Here is a 20041-nt window from a genome sequence, read left to right on the forward strand (position 1 = left end):
TTGCACATGGTTTAGTAAAGCATGTTTCCAAATGATGGGGAATCTAAAACCAGGACTTATTGTTTCTGGATGGTTTACAAGATGCCTGTTCTGGTTGAAAACAAAGCAAATTTGTTTTACAGTTGCAATGATTATGATTGTTTATCCAAACATTATATATATATTTGTGTGTATTTATATATGTAATCTATAAAAATTATACTTGATTGCAGTTTACTTGGGAGTTGAAATAATATTACTAATTCTCTTGTAATATGAATATTTACAGCCAGTTTTTGCCAGTTGATTGTTAGTTTTTCCTTAAGTAGTCAGTGCTAGAATGCCGGTGGTACTGATAATTTTATTTCAAGGATGAAAATTAAATGGTAAAGGAAACTTCTTTCTATGTAGACTTTGCCTCAAAAAGGGGCATTTCATGCCTAGAAATAAATTAATGTTTAAGCACATTACACAGATACAACAAATATAGTCAGAAAACTACAAGATGTATGAAACAAGATAGCTACATTTTTTTTACAAAACAGATAAAATGTACAAATTTCTGTGTTGTTTCTAACAAGCAAACATATTTTTTCATATAAGTAACACCTTTATTTTATAAGAACAATATCATTGCCTTGAACTTATAGTTAAATTTGTTAAATCTCAAAATAAGATCATTGAAAACATACATATTTTCTCAACCATAATAAGCCACAAATAATCAGTAACCCATAGATACTTTTAATTCAATAAATAGATTGCAGGTAATATAAAAACTAAGGCTAACTTGTCCTTTGGATCTTGGCAGTCTTGTTTGATGTTTCATTGAAGGTTAATAGGCTAATTGCCAACTACAGTTTCCATCCTAGGATGGAGTATAAAAGTCAAAGCTATTTACAAGGAGCTGTTGCTATAGCAAACTGTATCCCATTCCTAGAAGAAATCTTAAACTATGGAATAGACTCACAAAGACATTGACAAGTTCTATAACTTACAATCATCCTAGCCTAGTTATATAAATTACATTGTAGCTTAAAGTATTGAAATGCTGTACAGCATTTCCATCAAATAATCAAAAAGAACAGGTAAGTTCTTCTTTACCAAGCTGCCTGGAAGTTGTTGTAATTTATATTGGTCTCCTTCAGTTTTTTGTCATTTTCTTGGATTGGCGGGTGGGTGATCTGTTAGTTCTTTTTGTGTGAGTGGGGTGAAGGTTTTTTTGTGCTACTGTTGCAGTTCTTATTTGCGAGTGACGGGGTCAGGGATTCCTATCGTTGATGTTTTATTTTCTGCAGGGGAGGGGTTAGGGATGTGTTGTTTTTGTCGCCGTCATATTTTTCTGTGATTGAGGGGTCAGGGATTGTATTGTTGATATTTTCGTTCTGCAGGTGAGGGGGTTGGGAATTGTTATAGTTGCTGTTTTTTTTCTCTGTGGGGAGAGAGTGGGGGTATCTGAGGCCAACAAGTTTTGTTTCTTTGTCTTTTCATGTGTATTTCACAGCTATCTGGAGAAGACAAATATCAAAGTTGTATTGTACATGCATACTTTGACAATAAAACTAACCTTTCAAACTCTGAACTTTTTTGAACCTTTGAAATTTATGTTGCCAGGTAAAAAGTTTAAACCTCAAGGACAGTTAAAATTGCTGCTCTCATGTCCATGTTGATGGAATGTTATTTTATAGTCCAGACAAAAACAAGCTGTATTAATTAACAAGAACGATAATTTTCTCACAAGTCCCAATTGTTAATCATCTGGTGTAGGACCTCTGCCAGCTGAAAATTTCATGAATATTGTGGGAGCAAAATGAGTTGCCTTTGAAGCTGTTGCCTCTGCCACATTTATAAGGCATGGAGTTTACAGCCACTGCATATTTTCTTTTTGAAAAGCTTTTTGTTCTTTCCTCTGTCGCAAAGAATTCACTGACAGATTTAAAATATTCCAGTAATACCTCATGGCTCCACACAGAGGACCTGCTCTTCAAGAAGCCACAGTGGCCACCATGTTTCGTCAGCAGTAGGAAAAAATGTGGGTTAGTTTCAAAGAGTTCGAATGGCACGGTTGTGTCTGGCTCCCCTCGGCAGGGGTCATCCTCGCTGCAAATACACAGCACTGGCACTGCGACCTCATCTACATCTCGTAAAGGGTCATTCTTCTCCCAGTACGTGTCCCAGCACAAGCTGCTCTTCTTTGTTTGACAGAAGAGCACCTCCTCAAATTCCTTCAAGGTCTGAGTGGCAAACAACTTATCCATGTCAACAATCTCTCCTAGCACAGTGGTGTACCTGGAGAGGGCAAGGAAATTCATATTTAGGCTTTTAATACCACTCCACAGTTAATTTAAACTTCACTACTTTGCAGAGTTATGAAATATTCTCAAGTCCACACTAAGATCTGGATATCGTACGCATGACAATTAGAAATAACCTTAAATCAAATGCACAATTCTATCTTATCACCCTGAACGTTAACATTCACAGAGCAAACAATTGAGAAAACTTCAGCTCATTTACTCAACCTCTTTTTCTTGTGTTGGACTTGGTGATATTGACCCACGGGTTCTTCAGACATTAAGAATAAGGTATAAATCTTGTAATTATACCCGTTTTATTAGATGCTCATAACTATAAAACATAACAGTAACCAACTCATTATACTGTATGAGAGCACAAAAGCGAAGGCAGGGGGTGGGGGACAAGGAGAAGACAAAGAACAAGGAAGTTGTGGTCATCTTGCACTAAAAACCAGCTCAGTACAGAGATAAAGCACATTCCAATGATAAGAGGTAACCTTTGAAATTGTCAGATTCAGGGGCCTGACACACAGACTGATAAACTGCAATTATTGAAAATTCACTGAACTATCCCATACATATAAGTAATCATATACACTTATAAGTACACTAAAGATAGACTAGAATGTAGAAACCATAGAAAGGTTGTAGAGGAGATTTACAAGGATGTTGCCTGGATTGGGGAGCATGCGTTATGAGAATAGGTTGAGTGAACTCGGCCTTTTTTCCTTGGAGAGACGGAGGATGAGAGGTGACCTGATAGAGGTGTATAAGATGATGAGAGGCATTGATCGTGTGGATAGTCAGAGGCTTTTTCCCAGGGGTAAATGGCTAGCACGAGAGGGCACAGTTTTAAGGTGCTTGGAAGTAGGTACAGAGGAGATGTCAGGGGTAAGTTTTTTTACGCAAAGAGTGGTGAGTGCATGGAAAGGGCTGCCAGTGACGGCGGTGGAGGTGGATATGATAGGGTCTTTTAAGAGACTCCTGGACAGGTACATGGAGATCAGAAAAATAGAGGGCTACAGGTAACCCTAGGTAATTTCTAAGGTAAGGATATGTTTGGCACAGCTTTCTGGGCTGAAGGGCCTGTATTGTGCTGTAGGTTTTCTGTGTTTTCTATGTTCTATGTTCCTAGAAGAAAACTAACAGTTTTATACTCTAATCCGGCCTTTCTCAACCTTTTGCCCTGGAAGAAACCTTGAAATAATTTTCAGGTGTAAAAATAATTATATCTACTGCTCACGATACGTTAGTGTGATCAGTAAGTTGCAGATATAATAATCCAAAAATAATTGTCAATGCTCTTTTGAGTAGAGAATGATTTTTAGCTTACCTTTCTTGAAGTTAATCTCTTTCTTTCCCTTTCATAAATTTTAAAAACCCATGAGGCAAACATAATCAAATTCTCAATTCTGGAGATTGAACTTGAGATAAGTATACAGATTTCACCTTCAAATGAAATGAGACGATTTTTATCCTTGCTCTTGATGCTTGTTAAACAAGAAAGTTTGCTCACACTTGTAATAAATTGAAAACTGCAGCAAAATGCTCATTGCTTTCCCATGAATGGCAGAATACTCTTCCTTCACAGAAATCCAGAACTTGTCCAGGGGCAGGTCAGTAAATCTCATCCTGAGTGCATGAACAGAGTGCAGCTCACAAAGTTCTTCCTCTTTTCTCAAAGTCACTTCTCAGACTGAGCAGAAGATTCAGAGAAAGGGTTCCTCACCCAGTCATGTACTTGTGTTGAAAGGGAGGAAAAGTACTGTTCAGTTTTGTTCTGCAGTTCCTCTAGGTGGTTTTCAATAAGACTTGAGACTTTCTGATATCCTTCCTCACTCTCAAGCCGAAGCAGCAGTGGAAACATTTCAAGATTTCCTTTTGCAACATGATTTTTCCAAAGATTCAGTTTCCTTTCACATCCAAGAATTTTGTCATCTGAAGTCAAAACGTTTTCTCCAGGGCCTTGCAGAGACTTGTTCAACTGGTTCAGACGATGAATAATGTCTGATAAGTAGGCTGGTTTCTGCAGCCATTCTTCATCACCAAAGCACTCAGCAAAATCTAGTCTACTATTTTCTCGAACCTACTCCTGCAATTCACCTTTCAGCTCAAACACCCTGTTGAGAACTCTTCCTCTGTTAAGCCACTGGATTTCTGTGTGTAGCAAAAGACTGCATGCGTTTTGTCCAGGTTTTCACACAAATTTTTAAACATTCTTGTGTGAACTGGTCTTAAAGCTACTAAATAACTTGCTTCCTGGATCTTTTTACTGACTGTGCTTTAATCTGTTTGTTTTGAAATTCCAATAGTCAGTTAAAATAATCAGCATTTTACATGTCATATGGCTGTGATTTATAGTTAAGTGTCTTTTCAATTTTGCTGGAGCCATGGCTACGTTTGTAAGTTGTTTGCCACTGACTAGGCACAATGGAATAGGACATCCTGTTGTGTGTTCTGCGTTATTCTACTGAGCACTGTGAGCATGCTATGTTGAGGCCGCAATGAGTAGCGACACTTCAGGGCTGCCCCCAGCTTATCCTCAGCTGTGTTGGTTGTTAACACGAACGGCAGATTTCACAGCAAGTTTTGATGTCTACGTGATTAAATGAAATTAATCTGAACCTGAATCTGCCCTGGTCGAAAAAGAAAAGCCGCTTCCAGAACAGAGGAGAAAATTCGAAATCCAAGATTCAAGTTAATTTATCACGGGAAATGTATCATTTGTATTGACAACCAACAGACTACTCCAATATTGAGGAAAGAATATTGATTATGTAGCATTGTCTATCTCACACCAGTTCTCTGTAAAATAAAAAATACTTTGCAAGTCAGGTTACACTCACCTGCTCAGCCAAGTTTTTTGATAAAGGAGCAAAAGCCAATGATAAAGCCAGGGAGGTCCTGTCTCAAACCATTCCTGGCATCTGAAGATGGGTGAGATGCAGGCAGCGCAGGTCACGTAACTGGATGATCCACACTCGCCGAGATAGGAGAGCAACAGCCCAGCCCCCGTGCTCTCACTTACAGTGAACAGCCTGGCGTTTGGATGTTTGTATCGAATGTATCTGACTGCTTCTCTCAGATCAGATGGATCACCAAATTGCTGCAGCTTCAGTGTAGTTAAAAGACATCCATTCTGGCATCTTCTGTTAAATATCACTGGGCGATGACCACATTCCAGGGCTGAGGCACAAAGCTTCAAAGACAAAATAAGAATGAGCACAACTTACAATATAATTTAGTTGAACAACATGTTTCCAAACAGCGTGATGGTGTATGCAGCTGAGCTGTACGTTGCTTCTAATATTACAGGTGGAATGCAGCGCGCAGTTAGCACAACACTTTACAGTATGGATTCAATTCCCGCCACGGTCTGTAAGTGGTTAGCACAACGCTTTACAGTACCACGGACCCGGGTTCAATTCCTGCCACGGTCTGTAAGGAGTTTATATGTACTTCCCGTGACCATTTGGGTTTCCTCCCACATTCCAAAGACCTACTTCTTGGAGGGTTAATTGGTCATTGTAAATTGTCCCAGGATTAAATTGGCGGATTGCTGGGCGGTGTGGATCGAAGGGCCGTATGTCAAGAAATAAATAAATAAACACGGTCAAGAAGTTTATTTTGCTGTTTACACAAGTGTTAGAGACCATTACGAATCACAGATTCTTCTTCATTATTCCTCTCTTAGATAATTTCAGCAAGATGGCACTCTTAAAGGGCAGTTGAAATTGTGTTAGAAAAACATTAACAACAAGGTTTGGTTCATCCACTCATGCGTTGCCAGCTTACACATGCTCATTTTTACTCAGAATTTTTCTATTTCACAATTCCTAAAATTAATCTGTTTCTGAAGGTTTAACAAAGTAACAGCTTTGTAATTGTATTTACTAACATCTTACTTGAAGTGAGCATTCCTATACTTTCCTCAGTCCACACTTTGTACTCATTACTTCCCTGATTATTCATTCACAAACATGTGCAATGCTACGAAGGACATTATATAATGGCCATCTTTGAACGTCCTTATTAAAATGCTGCATACCTCCTTCTTAATTCTCAAGTGTCCTTCTGGGCAAGTTGGGTCTTGTTTCTCATGCCTACTGAGTTCACTGGAAAATTTATATTAGTGTGCAACATTTGACAAAAGTGAATTAAATGCGTGCTGGGGGTATTCCAACAATCGAGAAACTTTGTCAGTCTGGAAACCCCTGTGCTAGTTTATTGGAGTTGTAGGTTATATGGCACATTCATAGTCATAGCTACCATTTTTAAAATTTAAATAATTGATGTTAGTCTTCCCGCTGACGTGGGGGGATCTGAATCAGATGTCTAGCTCATTAGTGCAGGTCACTAAACTGTTTGTCCATTATCTGTCATTAACTTTTTTCTGCATAACTGTGCTCTATTAAAATGTGCCAGCACTTGACTAGGCTGATATGGCAAAGCAAGAAGGGAAGAATTTATCCAATCTGCCTCACAATCACATGACATCATGACTGACATCTTGAAATTGTGTTAGAGCAAAGAAAACTATTCTACAATTTGGATTCTTTTGGTATCCTCATCATTTTAATTTATAGGTGTTTTAAGCGATAATTAAATCCCAAGTTACGTGGTAATCATTTAAATAGAGAAATGAGGGTATTTTAATTTTTTTCACAAAACACAATTGAATGGCATTTTACAGGTAATAAAAAGAACTAATCTCTCTCACTGTTTCAAGAACCATGCAACATATTTCTGGAAAAAATTTCTGAGCCTGGCGCTGTTGTGCAGGAGAGAAGGAGGGAGAAGAGAAATGCGGTAGTCGTAGGGGATTCCATAGTCAGGGGAACAGACAGGAGTTTCTGTGAGCCTGACAGAGATACCCGCATGGTGTGTTGCTTCCCAGGTGCTGGGGCACGGGATGTCTCGGATCGGGTCCTGAATATTCTAAAGGGGGAGGGTGAGCAGCCAGTTGTCTTGGTACATGTTGGTACCAATGACATAGATAGGACAAAGGAGGAGGTCCTGAAGAGAGATTTCCAGGAGTTAGGAAGGAAGCTGAGAAGCAGGACCTCCAGGGTAGTAATCTCGGGATTGCTACCTGTGCCACGTGCTAGTCGGATCAGGCAGATGAATGCCTGGCTGAGAGACTGGTGTAGGGGGCAGGGCTTCAGATTCTTGGATAATTGGGATCTCTTCTGGGGGAAGTATGACCTGTTCAAAAAGGACAGGTTACACCTGAACCCGAAGGGGACCAATATCCTGGCGGGAAAGTTTAATAGAGCTGTTAGGGAGGGTTTAAACTAATTTGGCAGGGGGATGGGAATCGGAATGATAGAGCGGAGGAAGGGGAAAACAGAAATAAATCTAAGATAGTGAGCAGTAAAGATGTCAGGAAAGACAGGCAGGTGATGGGGCAAATTTGTAGCCATTGGGATGAGTTGCAATGCAATAAAGTTGCAGTGAAATCAAAGCAAAAAGTATCAAATACTGGTCTTAAGGTGTTGTACTTAAATGCACGCAGCATAAAGAATAAGGTGGATGATCTTGTTGTACAGCTACAGATTGACAGGTATGATATTGTGGCCATCACTGAGACCTGGCTAAAGGATGCATGTCTCTGGGAGCTGAACATCCAAGGATACACGGTGTATCGGAAGGATAGGAAGGTAGGCCGAGGGGGAGGCGTAGCTTTATTGGTAAGAAATGATATTAAATCATTAGAAAGAGGTGATATAGGATCGGAAGGTGCAGAATCTTTATGGGTTGAGCTAAGAAATAGCAGGGGTAAAAGGACCCTGATGGCAGTTATTTATAGGCCTCCAAACAGCTGCAGGGATGTGGACTACAAATTACAACTGGAAATAGAAAAGGCTTGTCAGAAGGGCAGTGTTATGATAATTGTGGGGGATTTTAACATGCGAGTAGATTGGGAAAATCAGGTCAGCACTGGATCTCAAGAGAGAGAATTTGTAGAATGTCTGCAAGATGGCTTTTTAGAACAGCTTGTTGTTGAGCCCACTAGGGGATCAGCTGTACGGATTGGGTATTGTGTAATGAACCGGAGGTGATTAGCGAGATTGAGGTGAAGGAACCCTTAGGAGGCAGTGATCATAACATGATTGAGTTCACTGTGAAATCTGAAAAAGAGAAGCCGAAATCTGATGTGTCGGTATTTCAGTGGAGTAAAGGAAATTACAGTGGCATGAGAGAGGAACTGGCCAACGTTGACTGGAAAGGGACACTGGCGGGAAAGACAGCAGAGCAGCAGTGGCTGGAGTTTATGCGAGAAATGAGGAATGTGCAAGACAGGTATATTCCAAAAAAGAAGAAATTTTCGAGTGGAAAAAGGATGCAACCATGGTTGACAAGAGAAGTCAAAGCCAAAGTTAAAGCAAAGGAGAGGCCATACAAGGAAGCAAAAATTAGTGGGAAGACAGAGGGTTGGGAAATTTTTAAAACCTTACAAAAGGAAACCAAGAAGGTCATTAAGAGAGAAAAGATTAACTATGAAAGGAAGCTAGCAAATAATATCAAAGAGGATATTAAAAGCTTTTTCAAGTATATAAAGAGTAAAAGACAGGTGAGAGTAGATATAGGACCGATAGAAAATGATGCTGGAGAAATTGTAATGGGAGATAAGGAGATGGCAGAGGAACTGAACGAGTATTTTGCATCAGTCTTCACTGAGGAAGACATCAGCAGTATACCGGACACTCAAGGGTGGCAGGGAAGAGAAGTGTGCGCAGTCACAATTACGACAGAGGAAGTACTTAGGAAGCTGAATAGGCTAAAGGTAGTTAAATCTCCTGGACCAGATGGAATGCACTCTCGTATTCTGAAGGAAGTAGCTGTGGAGATTACGGAGGCATTAGCGATGATCTTTCAAAAGTCGATAGATTCTGGCATGGTTCCGGAAGACTGGAAGATTGCAAATGTCACTCCGCTATTTAAGCAGGAGGCAAGGAAGCAAAAAGGAAATTATAGACCTGTTAGCTTGACATCGGTGGTTGGGAAATTGTTGGAGTCGATTGTCAAGGATGAGGTTACAGAGTACCTGGAGGCATATGACAAGATAGGCAGAACTCAGCATGGATTCCTTAAAGGAAAATCCTGCCTCACAAACCTATTACAATTTTTTGAGGAAATTACCAGTAGGCTAGACAAGGGAGATGCAGTGGATGTTGTATATTTGGATTTTCAGAAGGCCTTTGACAAGGTGCCACACATGAGGCTACTTAACAAGATAAGAGCCCATGGAATTACGGGAAAGTTACATACGTGGATAGAGCATTGGCTGATTGGCAGGAAACAGAGAGTGGGAATAAAGGGATCCTATTCTGGTTGGCTGCCGGTTACTAGTGGTGTTCCACAGGGATCAATGTTGGGGCCGCTTCTTTTTACATTGTACATCAACGATTTGGATTATGGAATAGATAGCTTTGTGGCTAAGTTTGCTGATGATACGAAGATAGGTGGAGGGGCCGGTAATGCTGAGGAAACGGAGAGTCTGCAGAGAGACTTGGATAGATTGGAAGAATGGGCAGAGAAGTGGCAAATGAAGTACAATGTTGGAAAGTGTATGGTTATGCACTTTGGCAGAAAAAATAAACGGGCAGACTATTATTTAAATGGGGAAAGAATTCAAAGTTCTGAGATGCAACGGGACGTGGGAGTCCTTGTACAGGATACCCTTAAAGTTAACCTCCAGGTTGAGTCAGTAGTGAAGAAGGCAAATGCAATGTTGGCATTCATTTCTAGAGGAATAGAGTATAGGAGCAGAGATGTGATGTTGAGGCTCTATAAGGCGCTGATGAGACCTCACTTGGAGTACTGTGGGCAGTTTTGGTCTCCTTATTTAAGAAAGAATGTGCTGACGTTGGAGAGGGTTCAGAGAAGATTCACTAGAATGATTCCGGGAATGAGAGGGTTAACATATGAGGAATGTTTGTCTGCTCTTGGACTGTATTCCTTGGAGTTTAGAAGAATGAGGGGAGACCTCATAGAAACATTTCGAATGTTAAAAGGCATGGACAGAGTGGATGTGGCAAAGTTGTTTCCCATGATGGGGGAGTCCAGTACGAGAGGGCATGACTTAAGGATTGAAGGGCACCCATTCAGAACAGAAATGCGAAGAAATTTTTTTAGTCAGAGAGTGGTGAATCTATGGAATTTGTTGCCACGGGCAGCAGTGGAGGCCAAGTCATTGGATGTATTTAGGGCAGAGATTGATATGTATCTGAGTAGCCAGGGCATCAAAGGTTATGGTGAGAAGGCGGGGGAGTGGGACTAAACAGGAGAATGGATCAGCTCATGATAAAATGGAGGAGCAGACCTGATGGGCCGAATGGCCTACTTCTGCTCCTTTGTCTTATGGTCCTATGGTCTAAAATTACAAGTTCACAGCTAAAGGTAAGATTTTACATAATGAAGCGATACCTTAATTTTAAAATTCTTATCCTTGTTTTCAACCTTTCATAGGCTGATCTCTAACCCTTGTTAGAGCTTTACTATCAATGGTGAGGACTCCATTTAGTACAAAACAGCAGACTGGCAATTCAATTACTAAAAACACAATGACTAAATTTAAAATAACATCCGAGTTACTTAGAATGACATCTAAGTTACAATTGAATTAAAAACAAACATATCTACAATTTAAATTAACAGTGGCTGTCCGGTTTAAGTGTTGTAACTAGCATCAAGAATTAACATAGAACATAGAACAGTATAGTACAAGAACAGGTTCTTTGGGCCATGACATTGTGCTGAATCAGCTAAAAATCAAATGATAAACACCCAAGTACTAATCCCTCCTATCTACACAATGTCCATATCCCTCCATCTTCCTTACATCCATGTGCCTATCTAAATGTCTCTTAAGAGCCTCCAATATATTTGCCTCTACCACCACACCATAGTCATAATTATACTTTATTGATCCCGAGGGAAATAGGTTTTCGTTACAGTTGCACCATAAATAATTAAATAGTAATAAAACCATAAATAATTAAATGGTAATATGTAAATTATGCCAGGAAATAAATCCAGGACCAGTCTATTGGCTCAGGGTGTCTGACCCTCCAAGGGAGGAGTTGTAAAGTTTGATGGCCACAGGCAGGAATGACTTCCTATGATGCTCAGTGCTGCATCTCGGAGGAATGAGTCTCTGGCTGAATGTACCCCTGTGCCCAACCAGTCCATTATGTAATGGATGGGAGACATTGTCCAAGACGGCATGCAACTTGGACAGCATCCCCTTTTCAGACACCACCGTCAGAGAGTCCAGTTCCATCCCCACAACATCACTGGCCTTACGAATGAGTTTGTTGATTCTGTTGGTATCTGCTACCCTCAGCCTGCTTCCCCAGCACACAACAGCAAACATGATGGCACTGGCCGCCACAGACAGTGCTGTACAGGCAGTGCGTTTCCAGGCATCCACCACTCTCTGAGTCAAAACCTTACCCCTCACATCCCCCTTAAACCTACCACCTCTCACCTTCAACGCATGTCCTCTGGTATTAGCCATTTCAACCCTGCAAAACAGATACTCTCCGTCTACTCTGTCTATGCCTCTTATAAGCCTCAATCGGATCTTCTCTCAGCCTCTACCGCTCCAGAGAAAACAACCCAAGGTTATCTCTCGTGATGGCACATGCCCTCCTGGTAAACCATTTCTGCACCTTCTCCAAAGCCTCAAAGCCTCCTATAGTGGGGTGATCAGAATTAAAACTGAAATTAAAGAAAGCAAAGAGTTTCTAAATCAAGGAGGGCTATCTGCCCATTTAACCCCACGTGCCTAGGTATTGCACTTTGAGACTATGGGTGGGTTGGGGGGGGGGTTGCATTTTCAGTTGCATGACAGTCCTGGGATAAAAGTTGGGATATCTGGGTAGAGATGTTTCTATATCTCCTGCCAGATGGTAGGAGCTTGAATAGGAGTTCACTGGGGTTGGCTGAGTCCATCAGGATGTTGTGAACCCACTGTAGACAGTGTGAGTTGTAATGTCTGAGAGTTGTGTCCCAATGATGTTCTGTCCAGCCCTGATCTCTCAAGGAAGTGTTTTCTGGTCAATCTTGCTGCAGTGTACTATACCGTCGCACAGTCAGTATGCTCTCAAAGGCACATCGGCAAAATATCTTAGTAAGCATCTCCAGATATATCGTTTTCCTAAATACGTATCCATGTTCCTTCAGTGCTGGGTTCCTTCTTATTCAGCAATTTAAATTGCTAACTAATGATGACTTTCATCTTTAATTATAGAGTACCTGATGTTTTTTCCTTGAATCTAAGCACTCTGTTATCCAAATCCTCCTTTAGGAATTTGCTTTTTTACCCCTTCAGCAAACATGTACTCTTGTAACTGTTTTTGTGACCTCGTGTTTACTTTTGTTTGACAATGTGCCTCTGCTATCATTTACAACGTGGATGCACCACATAAATGCAAGCTTCTGACCTTTGGGCCTCTGAAGTAATTGCAATTATCTCTGCGGAGATAAATTTCACGACATACGCCAGAAATATTGGACATGATCTGATAAAGGGAAATTGTCTGTTGTGAGACACAATTCTGCCACATCTGAATTCTAGGATAATGAACAGATTTATGTATTAGAAACTTTTAACTAAAACGGTGAATGATGCTCAATTAAATCATTAAAGTGGTAAGAGCATTCCACAATATCGTTATGTTTTTGCTCCTGAGCACTGATATAGAGTGGGAAGTTGAACATACACAACACAGAGCGAATAGCATTACCTACTAAATATAATATGATAAATATTAGTAGTTTTGTACAAACTAGCAATAGACGTAAATTTAAACATTACCAATTCAGTGAAAATTTTTTTTTAAATTATTGCATTTAACTTAAGTGATTTTAGTCAGTTAAAATATTTAGCTTACAAAAAATCATAAAGAAGAATCTTCTAGAATGTTGGCTATTGTTTTGATTTTTGAAACAGACTTTTACTATATTGGCTTGGTGTGCAATATAATATGATTATAGTTGAAGAAAAATGCAAAGACGTGTTTCAATATAGTACTTAAGCAGAATGGCACCTTTAAAAACTTCAATAAAATTGTTTCTATTTTGCCACAAACCACTGCTATAGGTATTGTACTGCACCAGGGGCGGCAGAGTAGTGTAGTGGTTAGCGCTCTACAACGCTCTACAGCAGCGGTCCCCAACCACCGGGCCGCGGACTGGTACCGGGCCGCAGAGCATTTGCTACCAGGCCGCGAAGAAACGATATGATTTGGCGATATGAGTCAGCTGCACCTTTCCTCATTCCCTGTCACGCCCACTGTTGAGCTTGAACACACGCGAGGTCATTACGCACGTGTCATCCATGTGAGCACGGGAAGAAGATCAACTCCTCGAGCTTGCAGATGATGGTGGGCTGAAAAGTATGTTTGACATAACATCTCTGCCGGCATTCTGAATCAAAGTAAAGGCCAAATATCCTGAGATAACCACGAAAGCACTGAAAACATTGCTTCCATTTCCAACATATCTCTGCAATGAATGCGACGAAAACTAAATTGCGGAATAGACTGGACATAAGGAACCTCCTTCGAGTATCGCTGTCTCCCATCACCCCTCGATAGGACCGTCTTGTTGCAGGAAAACAATCCCAGGACTCCCACTGATTCTGCGATATTGGTGTGTTGCAATGATTTTATATGTTCATACTGGGAAAATATGTGCCGTGTTTAATATCCAAACATTACTTAAAATGTTATGATGCTATTGACTGATAAGTGACTTATATAACCATATAACAATTACAGCACGGAAACAGGCGATCTCGGCCCTTCTAGTCCGTGCCAAAAGCTACTCTCACCTAGTCCCACCGACCTGCACTCAGCCCATAACCCTGCATTCCTTTCCTGTCCATATACCTATCCAATATTTCTTTAAATAATATCGAACCTGCCTCCACCACGTCTACTGGAAGTTCTTTCAGCACTTACTTCAAGCTTTCCCGTCCTCCCCTGATGATTGACTTACCACTATATTCATGCGAGGAAAATATGCGCTGTGTGTTTAATATTAAATTCGTTAGATAAACCCTTTTAGAAACGAAGTTGAGTGTATTAGCCCCTTATTACCAATATTCCGGTCGTGATTAACAACTCCCAACCTGCCCCCTGAACAGAATCGCCAAAAAAGATTTACAGAGAATAATATCGGCAGGTACACACATGCGCAGGTCACACATGCGCACTGGTGCCCGCGCAAGGCTTCATGGTCATTGTAGTCTTTCTCGGGGTAAACACAACGTATTTTTTGACTGCTACTCTTGTCCATTGGCAACCCTACCACCCCCCACCCGCAGGTCGGCCGGTCTGCAAGAATATTGTCAATATTAAACCGGTCCGCAGCGCAAAAAAGGTTGGGGACCCCTGCTCTACAGTACCAGCTACCAGGGTTCAACTCCACTACTGCCTATAGGGAGTTTGTATGTTCTTCCCATGACCGTGTGGGTTTCCTCCTGGTGCTCCGGTTTCCTCCCACAGTCCAAAGACCTACTGGTTGGTAGGTTAACTGGTCATTGTAAATTGCCCTGTGATTAGACTGGGATTAAATTGGGGGAGTTGCTGGGCAACATGGCTCAAAGGGCTGGAATGCCCTATTCTGCACCATATCTCAATAAATCTGCTTATATTATATTGATCTAACATGAATTTGCCATCGGGTCGCTTCTGTCAATGAGTTTGGTCAGAGTTAAAGGCTACACCTTTACTCCTGAATGCCTTTTGCACATCTCTCCAATTTACAGGCAAATTCAGTCCTCAATATCCTCCTGAGTGGTTCGCAGCTGATAGAATTCTCTCTAACACAGCGCACATGGCCTCTCCGGTGATGAATATCTGTAATCTGTCAAGTAGGAGGCCGTGCACAATTCTGATTTGATGGAGGCAGATGTGAGAGCACGGAGGAACATCTGGTGAAACTTCTGAAATGCCTGTTTCGCTACCGCTGCTACTGTGTGATCCGAAATCTCCGGAGGGGAAAGCCCTGAATCCTTGGCTTTGCCTGTTGCTTGGTGGCTGGAGCCGGGGTCGAAGCACTCGGCAGAGATAGTGCTCAGTGCTCAATGTCGGAGGGCTGGTCAGAAGCTCGAAGTTTTCGGATGGACTCAGAGCCGGCTGTGGTCAGGTGCTTCCAGGGTGCTGCATCGGCAAGTTTGCGGTGCTGGAAGCTCATGGCAGGGAGAGTTTCTCCCTTCTACCGTCTACGTGAGATGTTGGGGCTATCGGGACTTTGAGACTTTTTTTTTACCGTGCCCATGGTCTGCTCTTATCAAATTACGGTATTGCTTTGCACTGTTGTAACTATATGTTATATTTATGTGGTTTTTGTCAGTTTTAGTCTTGGACTGTCTTGTGTTTCTGTGATATCATACTGGAGGAACTTTGTATCATTTTTTAATGCATGCATTTCTAAATGACAATATACGAGGACTGAGTGTCCTCATAAGCTAATCTAATCTAACACATTGATGCTTCTCTCTATTAGTTGTTTATTCTGAACAAACAGCTTCAGTCCTTGATCATTCCATGAAATCATCTCTCTCCAACTTGGCAGCTGTCTCATATGCAAATGCTACCACCACCCTTCCTCTCTCCTTCTTTGTATCCTTCGCTGTCTTTCCTGAAAATATTCCATAATGCAAGATTTAGAACTAAGCCTGTCCTTCTTAAGCTTGCAGGTTCAGCAGTGGGAAAACAGCTAATTACAATCTGGATTAATGACCCAGATGGTATTGAACTACAAGGTGGTCATTGGATAGGGGATGGCTTGCTAACAGCACTTCCCTGCCTTTCTGCCTCTCCGCCTCTCCACACTGCAAAGGATCAACTTATTCACCATCTATATTTACATGTATTAGGCATTTCCTGTGGTGTTGTGGCATGACATGCTACAGAAAAACAACTTTCAACAATGACGAAGATTAAAGAATTATATATCCATGAAGTTGGAAGTAGAGATACAGAATAAATGTGCAAAATGCATATAAGCCAGCATGTATTTACAAATTAAACAGCTTTATGAAAAGTGGTTTAAAGTGTTTTAGAGTGCAGTGCATTGACTGAAGTAAAAGATAGAGGGGGGCGGGGAGCTAACTAGAATGGTTGATCAGATTAACTGACTGGGGGACAAAACTTTCAAGATGGCGTGACATTTTTTATTCTAATAGCCCTTTAGCGCTTTCCAAAAGGGCACTTTCAGCAAAAGCAATTCAATGGGTGTATACTGTCTGCAATGAAGGCAAACATAAAAGAGGCAGACAACAGAAGAGACTCAAAGATGTCTTAAAAGCCAACATGAAGAAATGTAACATCAACATCAACAACTGGGAAACCAATGCCAAGGACAGGAAACTCTGGCAAGCCATCATCCGAGAAGGAACAGCAACTTTCGAAGCCAACAGATGTGCAGAATTAGAAGAAAAGAGAAGAAAATGGAAAGAGAGGCAGCAACAACCAAAGCCTGATCTGCCATCTGGAACTACCTGTCCTGAATGCGGAAGAATTTTCAAAGCCAAGATTGGACTCATAAGCCACTTGAGAGCCCATAGGTAGATCAACAGATCGAAGACCATCATCCTCGACCTCGAGGGATAGCCACGACGACGTCTGTCTGCAATGTTTTTTGTTGCCCACTTCTTTGTCCTGGACAACTCCTGCAGAGTTGGTAGACTGTAGCCTATGACCTTTTCAGCCTACCTGACAGTTCGCTCTAGGTTTGGTGTACTGTGAGAGGATCCTGCACCAAACCAGATAGTAATGGCTGATGTGAGGACACTCTCTATGTTGGCAGTGTACCATTGCACCCATATGCTTTACCGTCCTAGTAGTTGTTCTACACGCACTGGAGGCGAGCTTCAGCATGTCTGACCTTCTAGTCATCCGTTGGAGCCACTACTAAGAAAATATCAGATCTGTTGTTCAGCAAAGTACTGGATATACTTCATATCTGCCCCATTAGCTTTATGGCTGTCCATGTCTAGTGTACAGAGCAGAGTTCTATACACCAGGGCTGAATGACTTGTGCTGCAGAGATACATTAACTGATATAGGCCTACAGCCTTGTAATTTGGAAGAATGAGAAGTAATCTCACTGAAACGTAACATTTGAGTGGCTTTGAGAAGTTCAATACTGCGAGGCTGCTTTCTTTGGGTGCTGTGACAAAACTAGGTTACATGGTCTCAGGGTTAAAGTGTAAGCCTTAAAAACCACAGAACAGGAGATTCTTTGTGGCTTATAGGATTGAGAATCTTTGTTTTCTTCCCCAGACGGATGTGAATGATTTGTCATTGAGTACAATCAAGATTATTCATGCTAGTATTTTTTAAATTCCCTCGAAGGAACACAAGGCTTGGGTGAGAAAGTGTACTTAAAGGTAGGAATGAACTAAGTTCTTACTGAATGGCACAGCAGGTAGAAAAGTTCACACCTACATTTAGCAAGATCTCAGCAACATGTGCGCCACACCAAATCCAACTACAGGTATAGAGTCTAGCCACCATCCTTTGGCAATGGCATGACCATGCTATTCATACCCCTGATGTTATGAGCCAGAAACTCAAACTGAACCAGCCCCCATGAATACCACAGCTACTAGAGTTGCTCATACACAAGTTATACTTCAATGATTAATCACTCCTCACATCTCAAAGCCTTTCCACACTCTAGAAGCCGGAATGTTCTCCACCTGGAATTGTGCAATTTACAATAAGTATCAAGAAGCTCGACATCGTGCACACAAAACTGGCTGGTATAACCTGACAATATTCATTCCCTCCTCCACCGGCACAAACTGGGTAAAATGTGAATCACCCAAAAATTCCACAGCAGTTGCTCGCTCAAGATCCTCCTGCAACGCTTCACAAACTGTCAGCCATTACCACAAAAAAAAGCAAGGGTTTTACATATATGCTGATACTGCTCCGAGTTGTACAATTTCATAACTTGTAGATATAAAACCGTTTCTTCATTATGACTGCATCTAGTGTAATCTTGGCCCTCCCCATTCAACTGTATTAGGAAAATAAATTCATCTGAAAGACTGCAGCATCTCAAAAAGATAGCTCACCACTGCCTCCTTGTGGGCAATTAGGGAAGAGCAATGAAAGCTCAATGGGCAATGTTGCCAACGTCCAAAAAAACGAAGACCCACCTTCTATTTTAATTAACTGTCTTAAAAAGCACCATGTTACAACATGTCAAATCAAAGAGACTGTACAAAAAGCAGATGGGAAATGAGTCATACCAATGCAGGCACATTTCAGGAGCCTTTGAAGGAACATCATAGCATTTGATTTTTTTCTGATTATTTTGTGAATCACAGCATGCAAAGGAAATGATATAGTAAATTCAATTTAGTTTGAATGTGAACATGTGAATTGAAATACAGACCCTCTGTCGTTATAAGATTACATGTTGCTTTAGTAAATATGCTCGGTGCATTAGATTTTACATTGACATTATAACAGATGGTTGGTGAAAAGCAAAATGTAAATTATTCTCTTTAAATGTGATGTTTAAGTTTATTTGTGGGCCGTGATATGTTATTCTGGGCAGAGTGCAATATAACTGCTTATTTGAAAACTAACATTGCCAAGTTGCTTTGACAACAATCAAATTTCAGCCTTGCCAATAAATTCTGTAAATCTAGCGCAACTTTATATGGGAAGAGTTCAAATGCTTCCTTTGACGCAGAATTGGCCAGTAAAGCTCTCTCACATTGCTACTGCATGAACCCATTAGGTTCTTCCTGTGGTTAATCATAACCTAGTATTAACACAAGAGATTCTGCAGACGCTAAAAATCCAGAGCAGTACTGGACATCCATTGCTTTAAGACCCTCTTGAGAAGACAAAGAAGTGTAAAGGGACTAGACATCCGTGGCTTTAAGCCCTTCTTCATGGGGGGTAGAAGTCTTTAAGGCCTTCTTGATGGGGAATATAAGTACCATGGATGCCCAGTATTCTATACCCCAGCAAGAAGCCCTTAAAGCTCTCTGCTTCTTTCTCAACAAAAGACCCAACCAGTTCCCCTCCACCAGCACTCTCCTCCGTCTGGCAGAACTGGTTCTCAAGCTCAACAATTTCTCCTTTAACTCATCCTACTTTCTCCAGACTCAAGGAGTAGGCTTGAGCACCCGCATAGTTATCCCACAGTTATCTTGACTATACATCTTCCCACCCTGGCTCCTGTAAAAATGCTATATCCTTTTCTTAGTTCCTTCATCTGTTCCCAGTACTGTATGTGGCTTTCCTTTTCAACATGATAGCATGAACATTGATTTCTCCTTCCGGTTAAAAACATAAATATCCCTCCTACTTCTCTCTTCTCCCATTCACCACTCTCGCCTCTTATCGCTTCTTCTCACCTTCCTATCACCTCCCTCTGGTGCCCCACCTTCTTCCTTTCTCCCATGACCCACTCTCCTCTCCTAACAGATTCCTTCTTCTCCAGCCCTTTATCTCTCTCCTCCCACCTGCTTTTACCTATCACCTTCTAGCTTGTCCTCCTTCCCCTCTCCCCACTTCTTTATTCTGGCATCTTCCCTCCTCATTTCCAGTCCTGTTGAAGGGTCTCAGCCCAAAACTCTGACTGTTTATTCATTTCCATAGATGCTGCCTGACCTGTAGAGTTCCTCCAGCAATTTGTGTCTGATACGCTAATATAATCACACCCTGGGGGTTAGCCACTGCCAATAGCTTTAGGATAGTTGAGATCTATTTTTATATTAT

General features: G+C 41.2%; 1 protein-coding gene across 1 annotated transcript in view; it reads right to left on the reverse strand.

Annotated features, from left to right (window-relative positions):
• Positions 1-328: 328 nt before the first annotated feature.
• Positions 329-20041, reverse strand: part of LOC134336794 (protein ABHD15-like) — a 49822-nt gene continuing 30109 nt past the window's right edge. Inside the window, exons 2-3 of the mRNA XM_063031254.1 lie at positions 5123-5475; positions 329-2268 (exon numbers count right to left, since the gene is read on the reverse strand). Of these exons, the coding sequence (XP_062887324.1) occupies positions 1734-2268; positions 5123-5475 (888 nt within the window). The 3' untranslated portion in view covers positions 329-1733. The remainder of the gene's footprint in view (positions 2269-5122; positions 5476-20041) is intronic.

This window comes from Mobula hypostoma, chromosome 23 (genome assembly GCF_963921235.1).
Source record: "Mobula hypostoma chromosome 23, sMobHyp1.1, whole genome shotgun sequence".
In the NCBI taxonomy this organism is placed as follows: domain Eukaryota; kingdom Metazoa; phylum Chordata; class Chondrichthyes; order Myliobatiformes; family Myliobatidae; genus Mobula; species Mobula hypostoma.